At 37.0% G+C, this 14,787-nt stretch overlaps 1 protein-coding gene across 2 annotated transcripts in view; it reads left to right on the top strand.

Annotated features, from left to right (window-relative positions):
- Positions 1-14,787, top strand: part of LOC142339218 (cytochrome P450 4C1-like) — a 36,399-nt gene that overhangs the window by 14,632 nt on the left and 6,980 nt on the right. For both annotated transcript variants that reach the window (XM_075389070.1, XM_075389071.1), the window contains exons 2-7: positions 2,791-3,022; positions 3,463-3,656; positions 4,521-4,615; positions 7,642-7,954; positions 8,416-8,558; positions 9,179-9,449. In XM_075389070.1, the coding sequence (XP_075245185.1) occupies positions 2,791-3,022; positions 3,463-3,656; positions 4,521-4,615; positions 7,642-7,954; positions 8,416-8,558; positions 9,179-9,449 (1,248 nt within the window). The remainder of the gene's footprint in view (positions 1-2,790; positions 3,023-3,462; positions 3,657-4,520; positions 4,616-7,641; positions 7,955-8,415; positions 8,559-9,178; positions 9,450-14,787) is intronic.

The raw sequence follows: 14,787 nt of genomic DNA, 5'->3' as shown, positions 1-14,787 counted from the left end.
GACTGAACTGCTGTGTCGAAAGCATAGGAATTTCCCACTGACTGATAATTTCTGTTATCAGCTAACACTAACATGCGCAGTAAGGCCTTCTTCAGAGTCCTCGACAGACCGCACAAAACTTCGATTACCAGAGTGACGAACGAAATTTTTTGCTGAGCACAGCTATTTTTTTGATACTGAGTATATTTTTGTTCTTCAGCGGCTTCAATTGCGTAGCCAGACTTCAATGCCGCATCCGAAATAATGTTCGGTTGCAGAGAGTAAGTCACGGTTATGTCTAGAGCAGTATATTAGTCAGAGTTCCAAGAAGGCAGATAGACGTCTCCTGGGCGTGAATTATTTTTCGCAATGAGATTGCGTTTTTCAATTACAAGAGACAAAATAGCTGCTGAACAGGTAGAAGCTATGCGATTGCAAATTCTACCGTGCCTCAAAATCAAATCTCCCCTTCTATGGCAGGTTACTGCATCGTCACCAAACGTGTCCAATGTACTTGACTTGCAATAAGGACATTTTTTTCCCGATTATAAACTGCGATCCCGAGCCTGTACCTGACACTGACTAGAAATTCCTTAGCCGAAAATTGCAGACCTATAGCGGAAATTGGAGGCGCGGCAAGCCACTCGCCGGAATCAGGCAGGTATAGTGGTTGGAGTCTTGCTTTTATCCTGGATGACGTTTGGTTTCTTATTAGGGCAGCAAGTTTATCTTTATCAAGTGCTTCTTGGATCTTCTTTTGCGTGTGCGAAAGTGGATTGAACAGTTCCAGACTCTAGTGTAACTCTTTAAAATTCACTTTCTGAGGGACGCCAACTTGTTATTTTGTTGACAAGCTCTTCTGAGGCTATAATTGAGCCCACAAACGGACCTTTGTATTACTCTTGTGAATGTTTGACGCCTAGTCCCGACAAATTGATAGGTAAGGAGGACTGTTTCCATGCGTAATCACCAATCATTGAGCCAACAATTTCATTCAACCAGTTCTATTTCTCCGTCATCGAAACTTTTCAATACTGGAGCATCTCGTTTGATGGAGTGTTAGTTCGTGAAGAGTATACTAGTTTCGGAGTTCCAAAACAGTACAGAAGGATACCTAATGCACATTGGGGATCATTAAGGTGATGTAAATTGTCCAGCGTAAATAAAATTTTTTGAACTCTCCTCTTCAAACAAGAAGCGACAATTTCTTTTGAATCAACTGCAGCACCCAGAACTTCAAAACCGTTTCCCAAATTCCTTTTTACAGCATGATCAACGGAGGGTAGATCTTCAATTGACCACAGTTCACATTTGTCTTTTCCAAAGATTAGACCTCTCTCGGGGCCTTCATTGGCTAGGATTTCAAGCGTTTGTTTGACCTGATCTTCAGCCCCAGGAATAAGCCCATTATTTTAGTACCAAGTGTGCTGTAACAAACCCGGAACTGAAGTTTTGATCTTCTCTATGATTTGCTATAACTTCAAGGAGAACAATAACGGTCCCAGCGGATCACCCCGCTGAAAACCCGATTCACTTTAAATGGTTGCACGGTTATAAAAGGGTGGTGTGTGCTGGGTGTTGCAAAAATGGGTGAAAACGGCAATTCCTGGAATGAATTCATAAGTTGTTTTTAATAAGTGTGAACGCTTGACTGAGTTAAAAGCGCTTTGGAAATCAATTTGAAGCACGCCGTCATCCGTCTGAGCACTAACTATGTTATTGCATGTAATTTCTGACTAATGAATTTTTGCCTGAGCGCCTCCGCTAATGCCCACTCCCAATTGCAAACTATCGAACAGCTCAATTGTTTCCGATTTAGCTTCACTTGCCAAACATTTTGCTATGAGGCGTCGCAACACTTCGCCAACTGCTATCGGACGCACCCCACCTTTCTTTTTGAATAAAGCCGTGAGTGAAGCGCAGCAGAGTGCTTTGGAAATAAAAGCAGGAAATAGTCCCCTGCTACCAAAATTTACAAATTTTGTTATCGCTTTCAGAGCAAACTCAGACCGATCAGGTGCAGTGCAGTCTACTGCGTGCTGAAGCTGTTCTGAAAACATCTTGGAGGGACCGGCTGCAGTGTGCTTGCTGAATGTCTTCAGTTGTTCATAAATTACGTTTTCACTGAATTGGAACGCATTGAATGCATTGTCCTCAGGTAAACTGACACCGGGTAACGGTTCTCTCGGGTGTAACTTTTTCAGGGCTTTGACGGTAGCTTTGTTATCGGGTGCGAGACCTTAAGCAGCTCGGCCAAATTGGCCATGTAAGCACAACGCTTTCGCTCTGACCGACATTTCTTCAATGCTGCTTGTTCTCTGTCTTTTTGATTGTTTCATGGGGACAGCTTCTGACCAAAGCATCTCATATTCACCGGCGTTCCAACGGTCAAAATCTTCTGCGAGACGTTGGTTTTGATTACGCTTTTGCTTTTTGCCTCCTCGGTTACAAGCACGTAGAACGCATTTTGAAACCGCAAAAAAATTTGCCGATTTGTCTCGTTGTAATACAAAGAAAACGTTATGCAAGACCCAAACAAAACGTACATTGCCGATCTTCCATGTTGAATTATAAGAAATAACTATCCCCAGTCAAAATCGATTATTAGTTTAAGGAGATGAAGGGCAATGTGACGCCTTTAACTAATTTAATAGTTTGAATTTTTTTATTTATTTAATTGTAATGTATAGTTCAACTTCTTATTAGGCTATGCAAACCATTATCAGATCAAAAATGAGTACACTTTTCACATGGGAATTACAACAGCACCTGCAGGAATAACACATATTTACAGTTGTTTATGTTTTCCAGGGCTGCCTTTGGTCCCTCTACTAGGAAACCTTCTGCAATTACCAAAAGTTCAAGGAGAACTGATTAGATTCCTTCCCAAATTGGGGTTGAACTTTAGTGGCATGTTTTACCTCATGTTTGGCCCTGAAGCGTCTGTTTTTGTCACAAAGGGCACACACGCAGCTACAGTTTTGAAGTCTTCGAAACATTCGGAGAAGTCGCATCATTATAAAAAGATACATATTTGGCTCAAGTAAGTTACTGCGTCATTCATATATACCATCCTCCTATCACATTCATTAAAAACACCCACCCAACCACCAAACCTCCCCCCCCCCCCACCCCTCAGCGCCCCCAACACACTGTCTCGCTTTGAAATAAAGTTTGCAATTTGATTGATGCGGAAGTGACCACTAGCATGTAGTGATCAAAATGGGAGCGTGTTTACCGAAAATAGTGAAATCTTATCTCTTACTGCATACACATATCAGTTAACCAACCCCCCCCCCCCACCGTCCAGTCCAGTCCAGTCCAGTGGGTGCTATATGCATATTATTTTACGACATCCATTTGCGATCCCCAATTTTAATCATATTGATTTGCCATTTAGTTTTACAGAGGTTAGGTGGAGGTTGAAAAAGGGGTGGGGGGACACTATCGCGTACTATGGAATATTTTTCTACTGAAATTCAGGACTGGTTTGCTGACAAGTAATGGTGAGAAGTGGAGAAACAGACGGAAGATGCTAACTCCCGCCTTCCACTTTGACATTCTGGATAAGAGTCTGGTTATCATGATGAAACACACAAATGTGGGCTTGGACTTGTTCACAGCCAGTGCTGAAAAGGGGGATTTTGTTGACATTTGGGAGGCTATGAGCATGTTAGGTTGGAGTCCAAATTCATCCTGCATGGGGTTTCTATGATTGCATGTATCAAATTTGGGATCCTTTATGTTATACTAACCGACCCCCCCCCCCCCCATATGGCTTACTATTTGCTCGTAATGGTGGTAAAACGTACTATGGATCAGGATAATTCACAGGTATCATGTATAAGATTCCACATTGCAAAGTTCTCCGTTACTGAAAAAGGCAGTTTTTTTTACAGTATCGGCCGACCGTCACGTCAAAAACAAAGAATCTTGAACGCAAATGCAAGTCCTCCACCAATGATTGCAATGATTCGCGATCAGTAAGTTCGTATTCAGGTTGGTGCATTACAATGATTGCAGGCTTTTTGTGTTCATGCTTCTTTTTTTTCGTGGAAGTGATGGTCACCAAGATAACGTATCTGCGGCGAGAATCCCCACCCACTCTCTTGTTGCCCGCTTTTTTGAAAATATGAATTGAAAAGCTTGCAAGATTCTTGCAGGTGAATCGAAAAAATCTTGAAGAATTTTGCAAGCATCTTGGTACCCGTATGCATTCAATTGAAAGATTGCTTTCAATAGAGGTTATATTCATTAGAGGTTATAGTAGGAGAACGACCTACAGCTTTTTGGGTTATGAAAGTTGAATTGAAGTTTTTACGTGAAAGTCTTACGATGCCTCATCTCTGTTAGACCAGATTCTACAATGGCACATTTTCCATGATCCAATAAAGTGCTAGATTTCAAACTTCGTGTTTCAAACATTTTTAATTTTGATAAAGCCACTCCGAAATTCTGGTCCGGGGCTTCATCAGCATTACGCCGCAACCTATACATGAAAAAGTGGGTGTGTGTGTGAGAGGTGTTTGTTGTGTTTGTAGCACTGGACATTGTGTGCCATGCAGCAATGGGAGTTGAGTTGGGATCACAGATGCAGAACCCAGCTTCTCTTCAATACGTCCAAAACAGAGCTGCTGTACGTAAAGTCAACAATTGTGATTTGAAGGCACATTTCAATTTTTCTTTCAGAATGAATAGAAATTAGAAAAAGAAAATACCGGTGCCGAGGTGTCCACCCGTATTCCACGATTATTAGGCAAGAATAAGGGTGTAAGGCAATTTCCACTCTTAATTAGCTGGGAAAAGAGTGTAGGAGTGTAATTTTGAGGAAATTACACTTTTTGTACACTCTTTACACTCTTTACTCCACTCTTTACACTCTTTACTCAACTCTTATTACACTCTAACGAATTACTTATGATTAAACTCTTTAGTGGAATTCTTAGTAGGGAAAAGAGTGGAAGAGGGTAATTTTAAAGAAATTACAATCATAGAAATACACTAGAATTTTAAAGAAATTACACTCTTAGAAATACACGACAGTTACACTGTTTCTTTGATCATCTATTTCTTTGATCATCTCTTTCAAGGGTCTACGGTGCAAAAGCACACTTTTGTCGAAAATATGCAACACAAAATGACATGAATTGTAAAAAATACTGGGATGCACTGTTGACACCATGATATAAAAATTTAAAAATCTCGATTTAAGGACATTTGATGCGAATAATTTGTTGGTAGCCTTATTCCCGCAAATAACAAATTGATAACTAATACAAAAGACCATTCATTGATCCCATCTATATTTTAAGTTAATGAACTGTAACTACTTTTTTGTTTCAGGTGATCAGTTTAAATCCGGGTGAAGCAAGTAAATGAAAAAATTTGCAGTTTTTGTTAGCCTTTCCGCTTTTAAAAAATTTGCTCCAAAATTGATACCTAGTAGAATAGATTTTGAGCCCAAATTGAAAGGCCAGTTTTTAATCCTAACGATGGAATCCTTTGGGAAAACGTTTGAATTTTAAACATTTTAGGTTTACATCAACGTTTCTAACATTTCTAACTCCCCAACAATCTACACTCGTTTTTTTTAAACTCTTTACACTCTTTTCCCTGTTATTTTTGGGAAAATCCTCGACCAGGGTATGCTGGAACCGAAGTTTGAACAAATTTTCTTCAACAAAAATTTTAAAATTTTCTTTCCAGTTTAACTCAATTCTAAAAGTTTTAAATTGAAACCATTAAGTTTTACCGGTAAAAGTTGATATAAAGTTGCGTATAGAGATCTCTGACATCGTACACCAACTTTAGTGTTACTTGAGCTATCATACGCAAATTTTTTTCGGAAACAAATAGTTTTTTTATCAAACAAAAACTGGTTCAAAATTTTAGTTATTTAGTTTTTGCTTCTTTTTCAGCGGTCAGTTGCTTGAGTTAAAAAATATTTGATCACTTTAACAACAAATGTTTGTAGTAAAATGTTGGTGCGATTTGAATAAAAATATTCTTCACTTGGCTCAGAGAACATTCAGAGATCATGCAACCCCTGATGCAATTAGATTTACTAACACTCACAAGAACATCTCCTAACTGTGAAACGAGATCTGGTTCAGATGTTTGAACGTGATCACGTTCAAGCATCTGAACCAGATCTCGTTTCACAGTTAGGAGTTGTCCTTGTGAGTGTTAGTAAATCTAATTGCATCAAGGATTGCATGATCTCTGAATGTTTATCACATAAAACACAAACTAATCTACACCGTTCTGAATTCAGTCTAGCAAAGGGTAATATAAACTTTGAAAAACGGCACTGAAATTTAGCTGCGCTTGAAAGACACTGACGCACTCGTGTGATTTTTTGAAATTGCGTGATCTCTGCAGTACCAGATTCTACAATGCCGAATTTTCTTATTGACAGTGCCAGATTTAAAAGTGGTTACTGCTAAAATAACTTCGAAATTTTGCCTTGTTTCTCAAATCACTAATCACTATGTAGTTATCGGTTGCATGACGAAATTAATGCCAAAATACCCTATGTGCCACAATACCCAATGTCATTATACCTAATTTCTTCCCTTTGATTTTTTCGTTAATTAATCCGATTAGCAAACAAATTAGCTCTCGGCCTTACAAGCATGTTATCTCATAATTAACCGAATAATTTAGTCACGTGTTAGGTTGTGATAGTTTCATATCATCCCGCGGGCAGCTGATGCATGGCCATAGCTTGCAAGACATGGCCAAATGCACTAGCTAAATATTATGCTAAATAATCGTTCTAGTAGTTTCAACATTCAGATAAAATATTTGGGGTATTTTGTCACATTAGGTATTTTGGCATTTGCTATTTTGTCCTGAAACCGTGGTTCTCTATTAAGGCCAGGTTTGCTTAATTGAGAGTGCCGTCGGTAAGGCATAAGTACAATAATTATGCAAATAGCATCAATCTATTTTCCAGTGATTCCTGTTTCTGTATCAGGAAAAAGAACAGTCAGTAGAGTTATCTGAGCTAAAAATTTTAGAAGAGTAAGGACGTTTAAGTTTGAATTGAAAATAACAGTTATGTATCTACAATGATTGTTCGCATTTAATTCCTAGACATTCTATATTTTTCAAACTTTCGTGCACTTATGATGAAAAGGATATATTTCAGTATTCAAAGCATTAACCGTTGACTCGCTTTGTTCATACACACGTTTTGACACCTTAAAAATTGTGTCGGCTAAATTAGATTTTCGGTCTCTACATTTAGCTTTACATTTTATTGTTTTGAATATCTTGGATATATTGTTCTTTTAATAGAACAGATAACCTAAACAAACTATTGCACAACGAGTCCATCACTAAAAATTCTGCTATGGCTTTCCCTCTTCAGCTTACAAGCGAGACGCGATCGATTAGATTTCTTACATGAGCTTAGTGCCATTGACAAATAAGTTTTCGCTTCATAAGTTCCATAACTTACTCCTTTCTAGAGTGAATATTTACGATGAAGTTCAAGTTTATAATAACTGATAAGATCTTTAATTTTTCTTAAAAGACAGAGTCACTTAATATAGATATAAATAAACATTTTAGTGCACACTCTTACTACTTCTGGCGCGTTTCAGCCTTGCTATATCAATTGCACGTCAGCACGAGAATAATTAGTCTGTTTGATAGGTGACGGAAATACTGGTGGAAAGATTCCGCCGACCTCTTCTTTGGAACGACTTCTGCTACTTCAACCTAATTCCCTCCGGCAGAAAATGTGCGTCTATAGTGAGGAAGCTGCACCAATTCACCACAGATGTGATCACGCGACGGTGGAGTGAATTGCAACAGGAAATAGCTGAGGGTGGTAATTTGGGCTCGCTTGAGGGTAGAAAAAACAGGAAGAGGTATTCCTTTCTAGATTTGCTTCTGATGGCCAAACAGGAACATGGACTGAGCTTTGAAGATATAAGGGAAGAAGTTGACACTTTTATGTTTGAAGGTATGTGAAGTACGTTTGAGTAATAATTAATTTATAACTTTCGTATGGTCTTCGAGTACTCATGACTCGTGTACTTTCGTTCAGTTGTCATTTATCACCAAATTGTCTTTGAGCTTTGTTCGCTCAAAATAGGTATAAAAATGTTAAATTTTGTTAGCTTCCACTTCAAATGTAAGCAAGTAGCGGTGCACTGGTTGTTTTATTCCCAGGTTGGGGTCCCAAACTAAAATAACCTCTAAGCGTCCCAGACAAAAAAGAGTTCTGATCACGATGAACCGACCATTGCCAAGAGTCATTGACTCAAACAGACCATTGCCATGGCGAGAAACTTTTTCCAGAAAATGTAGTTTGAATGCACATAATGCGCAGAAGAGCGCTCTAAAGTGCGATGATTATAGGTCACTTCAACCAGGGAATCTGGCATTAAGCGCACTACTCTTAACTTTCATTTATATTAAAAGGACACGACACAACAGCTGCCGCAATGTCTTTTGTGCTCCAAACTCTGGCCACGCGACCAGACGTGATGACTAAACTACAAGAGGAAGTGGATGATAAGTTTGCAAATGTGGCTCTTCATGAAGACAACTATCAAGAAGTCAAGGTCAATACAAATTTAGCATCTAGTCTCTCTCTTCAGTTTCCAGTTCTCTCCAACCACCCCTCCCCCCCCCCCCTCCCCCCCCCCCCCCAACCTACATTTTTTTGGCTATTTACCTTTTTTGACTTGATTCATAGCTTAGCGACTTGATTCATAGAATACACATGAGAACAATTAATATTAAGTTAAATGTAGTTATAAGAAAAATGTAAATATATCATAATATTTGGGCGGGGGGGGGGGGGTAAAATTTCGTTTAGGGGGGGGGGGGGGTATGATTTCGCTAGGGATGGGGCTATAATAAAAGGGGCTAAAGTTCAAATCATAGCCCTCAATCATAATTATTTCAAACACGTAAATTCATTACTATATCCCAAAGGTCAAAAAATACATTTTGATTCAAATAATATAATCGTTGATTCGTGCCATTTCATCTAAAATTTAATGTCATAGTAAAAAATTAAACTCATTTTATAAAACTTATGATTGATTTTCTGCACGTTGATCTAACATCAGACACAGAATACGTTTGCTTGCTATAGAGAGCTCTGAGCAGAACTGTATTAGTTCTGTTGCATTTACAAAGCTCTGAACAGAGCTCAATCCAGTGCTGTTTGATTTAGAAAGCTCTGAACAGCATGCCATACTTGGACGCAGTTCTGAAAGAGGGTCTGAGAATGTATCCCTCAGTTCCCAGCATTGGACGCACTCTGACAGAAGATGTGGAGATCAACGGGTACAAACTACTATCCGGAACAGACCTCACTCTCCACATTTACTCTATCCACCACGACCCTGACATATACAATGAACCGTACAAGTTCAACCCAGATCGATGGGTTAATAATGAGGTCCCAATTGAAGAATATCCCTTTTGCTACATTCCGTTCAGTGGTGAGTGTAGATCAAATGAGTTGAAAATTTCTTCGGTAAAGTCATTCCAGTATAGCTCATTGGCAGAGGTTGCCATAGCAAAAACATCCAAGATCCCCCCATATAGGTTCCTGCTTAAAGTCAAGACTGATCGTGCATCTCGTCAACAATATACATGGGGGTGAATTTGGTTTCAAATTACATTTATGAGCACCGAGCTACTCAAAAACAGCTAAATTTCCAATGAGAACCTCGACTCGGGATACAAATGTTAGACCAAAGATTTTGACTAGAAAAATGAGGCCTTGAGGAACAAGAAAGAAAGTGAGAATGGGCTATAAGAGATGCCAAATTTCGAGAATTTAAAACCTTTTGGTGTAAATTGGTAGCACTCTATGCTTCCAAGTAAAGGAAACTGGTTCAAAGCCAGCACTGGTTCATTTTCACAGATGTTGCACCTGCATAGACCTCTTAACAAAGAACGCCGAAGAGACTAATTCTCTTTGAGGCTCTTGGAATATGAAATTTTTGTATAATAAAAAAACCTTACTGATGAAAAGTAACGCCTGTTTTTATTTCTGTTTTAGTGTGATTATTGTTCCAACTTTTTTTCAAAATAGGGGAAAAATATGCAAGGCTGGTTTTTTTCTTCAGTCAAAATTTGACTTTTCTTTTACGAATCGTCGAGCGAAAAGAAAAAGACCATTTTGTAGACCCCAGGATCTAGTTTTGATTTATTTAAAAAACTATCAGAATTTAGAAAAAGGGGGATACCTCTGATTTCCGAAGAGTAAAATTGAAAATGGAGAACACTGATTTAGGGGACAAATCGCATTGAAAATTAAAATAACAAACGTAAAAACAGTGTACTAATTATGGTTAGGTTAATTGGAAATTTTGCAGCAATGCATTACAGTTTCCAGACTAAACATTAACAATTTAAACTATTTGATGAAAAATTTTGTCGCAAAAACTGTTCTTATCGTCTCTCTGTTTATAGCTACGAAGCTGTAATCTGAGCGTAGCTATATTGCGGTGCTCTTGGTTTTTTTTGTTTCGTCGTCTGACGCTTTATTTTCGTTTTACATTTGTTCTAGAACATTCTGTCTCGTCACTGCTTAAATGGCTTTTTCGCGCTTGATTTCACGCTTTCTGCGTGACCTAAATTGCGGTTATTCAGAAACAGAATCTGTTCCTAAGACGAAGTTGATTGTAAGAAAACAGATTGTAGGGTCCGACAGCCGAGTGATTAAGGCGACTGGCTGTTAATCCGGAGATCGCCGGTTCGAGGCGCGACAGGGAAACTTTTTTTTGCACCCAAAAACAACCTCCTTTGAAATAAACTTGTAAGTTTTATAGGCGGCGGCGATAACTATTATCAACTCACTTCTGTACCTTTTTCCATCTGTATTTTACGGCACGCAAGTCTATTTCGCAGCTATTCCGGCAATCTGCCGGCTATGTTTATTGATGGTCAAAAACCAAATTAAAAAATTGCGGACTGCCAGGGTGAAAAATAATTTAAACAGCTTCTTGTTTTTTGAAATTAAGAAAATAAAATTGCACTTGTCAGTTTTTTGAAACTGTTCTTCGAACTGACCTTTTCAAGTCCTTGGGCGATCTTTTTAATTGATCACCGAGATCATTCATTAGTTGTAAAACTTCTGATATAAAAACGCATTTTCATAGAATGAACAAGAATAAAGAAAAACAATTTTTCTTTTACATTAGTTCACAAAAAAAATCATTAAAATTTGCTATTCTTCAAAAATACTGTTAGCAATGAAAAGGCCAAAAACGTAAATTTGACTGATAAACAATGCTTCTCAATGCTACCAAATAGGAGCCTCTAAAAACAGCTTTTAATTTCCTTGACCTGTTACATACAGCCACATGCAGAAGGCAAAAACTCCAAGATTCTTTTAAAAATTGGAAAATATATGTAAAATTTAAAAAACATTTGCAATTTAAAAATGTCCAAGACCAAAAACGTGTTAATTAAATCTAGCTGCTCACGAAACTGCGATACTTTGTTTTTTAAAAATCAATAATCCGATTACAATAATGAGACCTTCAGAAATTTTGTTGATAACACGTCTGACATCTGCAAAATTCTGAAAAAACTATTTGCCCCATTATGATCATGGAACATCAAAAATGAGCAGAAATTTCACTAAAATTAAAAAAATTCTTTTCAGGTTTTAGTTTTAATTTTGCGATTACGCATACAATGGCGTGGAAAAGTTCACGCCTAGGTTTCCACAAAAAACAATCACGATATAAGGAAACGGTGACGAACTTTGAGTAAAGATCAGATGACCAAAACAATTTTGAAAAAACGATTTATCGGTTTTGTCATTTGCATTTGTGTGTCTGTGTGTACTTGCTTTTTTGGTTTCATGTTTGGGTTTGCGTATCAATAACATGTTTGATAATTGTTTGTAAGAAGTAGAGAGGGAAAGAAATGATTAGTGAGAGAGAGAATGCTCCTTTAAACGTTATGCACAATTAGAGGCAGAGTGCAAGAAATACAAAAAATAGAAAAATCACGTTTTTCGAAAAAAAAGTGCGGCTTTAAATATGTCCAATATTGACATTATGTAATTGTAAATTTCACTGACAAGACATCTGCAAGATTTTAATTATTTCGCTGTCCCCTTATGCTCGTGAAACATCAAAACTGACAAAAAATTTCCAAAACTTCAAAATAGTTGCCTCAATTTTGAGTATCAATTTTAAAACTACAGATCTAATTAAGTGATCGAAGGGGAACATGTGGGCGTTGAGAAATAATCAGATGACAGAAAAAAATCTCAGTTCTTTGTGGTGAGCACATATATGAGCACTGAGCTACTCAAAAAAAGCTAAACTTCCAATGAGCGCCTCGACTCAGGATACAAATGTTAGACCGAAGATTTTCATGAAAGGTAACCTTATTATAGTCAAATTCACTATAGCTACTGTTGTAAAAATGTTAGAAGGTTGAGGGAGAACAACCTAATGTAAATTGTGCATAAAATAAACTTGACACAGCTTTGACAAGAAGCTCTACTCGATCAACGTATTCTTGACAAGAAAAATGAGGCCTTGAGGAACAAGAAAGAAGGTGAGAATGGGCTATAAGAGTTGCCAAATTTGGAGAATTTGAAACCTTTTGGTGTAAATTGGTAGCACTCTATTCTTCCAAGTAAAAGAAACTGGTTCAAAGCCAGCACTGGTTCATTTTCACAGATGTTGCACCTGCATAGACCTCTTAACAAAGAACGCCGAAGAGACTAATTCTCTTTGAGGCTCTTGGAATTTGAAATTTTTGTATAATAAAAAAACCTTACTGATGAAAAGTAACGCCTGTTTTTAATTCTGTTTTAGTGTGATTATTGTTCCAACTTTTTTTTTCAAAATAGGGGAACAAATATGCGAAGCTGGTTTTTTTTCTTCAGTCAAAATTTGACTTTTCTTTTACGAATCGTCGAGCGAAAAGAAAAAGACCATTTTGTAGAACCCAGGATCTAATTTTGATATATTAAAAAACTATCAGAATTTAGAAAAAGGGGGATACCTCTGATTTCCGAAGAAAAATTTGAAAATGGAAAACATTGATTCAGGGGACAAATCGCATTGAAAATTAAAATAGCAAACGTAAAAACAGTGTACTATTTATGATTAGGTTAATTAGAAATTTTTCAGCAATTCAATCCAGTTTCCATTCTAAACATTAACAATTTAAACTATTTGATCAGAAATTTTGTCGCAAAAACTATTCTTATCGTCTCTCTGTTTTTTGATGGTCAAAAACCAAAATTAAAAAGTTTCGGATTGCCAGGGTGAAAAATAATTTAAACAGCTTCTTATTTTTTGAAATTTAGAAAATAAAATTGCACTTGTCAGTATTTTGAAACTGTTCTTCAAACTGACCTTTTCAGGTCCTTGGGCGTTCTTTTTAATTGATCAACAAGATCATTCATTAGTTGTAAAGCTTCTGATATTAAAACACATTTTCATAGAATGAACTAGAATGAAGAAAAACAATTTTTCTTTTACATTAGTTCACAAAAAGAATCATTGAAATTTGCTATTCTTCAAAAATACTGTTAGCAATGAAAAGGCCAAAAACGTAAATTTTACTGATAAACAATGCTTCCCAATGCTACTAAATAGGAGCCTCTAAAAACAGCTTTTATTTTCCTTGACCTGTTACATACAACCACATGCAGAAGGCAAAAATTCCCAGATTCATTATATGCAGAAGGTAAAAATTCTCAGATTCATAAGGGATGCCAAATTTCGAGAGGTTAAAACCTTTTGGTGTAAATTGTTAGTACTCTATGCTTCCAAGTAAAAGAAACTGGTTCAAAGCCAGCACTGGTTCATTTTCACAGATGTTGCACCTGCATAGACCTCTTAACGAAGAACGCCGAAGAGACTAATTCTTTTTGAGGCTCTTGGAATTTGAAATTTTTGTATAATAAAAAAGTCTTACTGACGAAAATTAACATCTGTTTTTAATTCTGTTTTTTTGTGATTATTGTTTCAATTTTTTTTCGAAACAGGGGAAATTTATATGTAAAATTTACAAAACAATTGCAGCTTAGAAGTATCCAATACCAAAAACGTTTTTGATGAATCTAGTTGCTCACGAAATTGCGATGTTTTGCTTTTAAAGTCAATAACTCGATTACACTAATGACTCATACAGAATGACACAATAAATTGAAAAACTTCCTTCCGAATGCTTATTTCAGTATTTAGTGTCATTTTTACAGGTGCTAAAAAAAAATTTGTTTGTTTTTTCGTTCTTGGATGTGCGCTTGGGTGGGCTTAAGTAAGTGTCCTTTTGTTTTTAATACGCATGATAGGTATGCGTAAGATGGAGAAAGAGATCGAGTATGTTTCTTTACGTATTGGACACAAATAGTAGCAGAGTGCAAAAACAATCAGAGATCATTAAAAAAATTGAAAGAATTACTTAATATTTGCTACAAATTGCTGCTTTAAATATGTCCAAGACCAAAATATGCGTTTTCATTTTTCGTTGACAACACGTCTGCAAGATATTGAAAATTTTTTTGTCTCTTCATGCTCATGAAGCATCCAAAAAGACAAAGTTTCTCGAAAAATTGCATAATTTCGTTTCCGATTTCAGTGCCAATTGTACGATTACCGATGCAATTGTCTGCAGAAGTCCACGTTTGGTTTTCCAGAAAAAACAATCAAGACATGAATGAACGGTGACGAACTTTGAATTTTGGGCTTTGTATTTTTTGTTGGCGTCTGCTTGTGTAATGTGGGTGTTTTTGTGCGGTTTTGTGTGTCTGTGTCTTTCAATTTGTACTACACTTACCATTCTAAAATTCTCTGA

This window comes from Convolutriloba macropyga, chromosome 5, assembly GCF_964194025.1.
Source record: "Convolutriloba macropyga chromosome 5, txConMacr16.3, whole genome shotgun sequence".
NCBI classification, from domain to species: Eukaryota; Metazoa; Xenacoelomorpha; order Acoela; family Convolutidae; genus Convolutriloba; species Convolutriloba macropyga.
The sequence above is the reverse complement of the archived record's forward strand: the minus strand, read 5'-3'. Positions and strand labels throughout refer to the sequence as shown.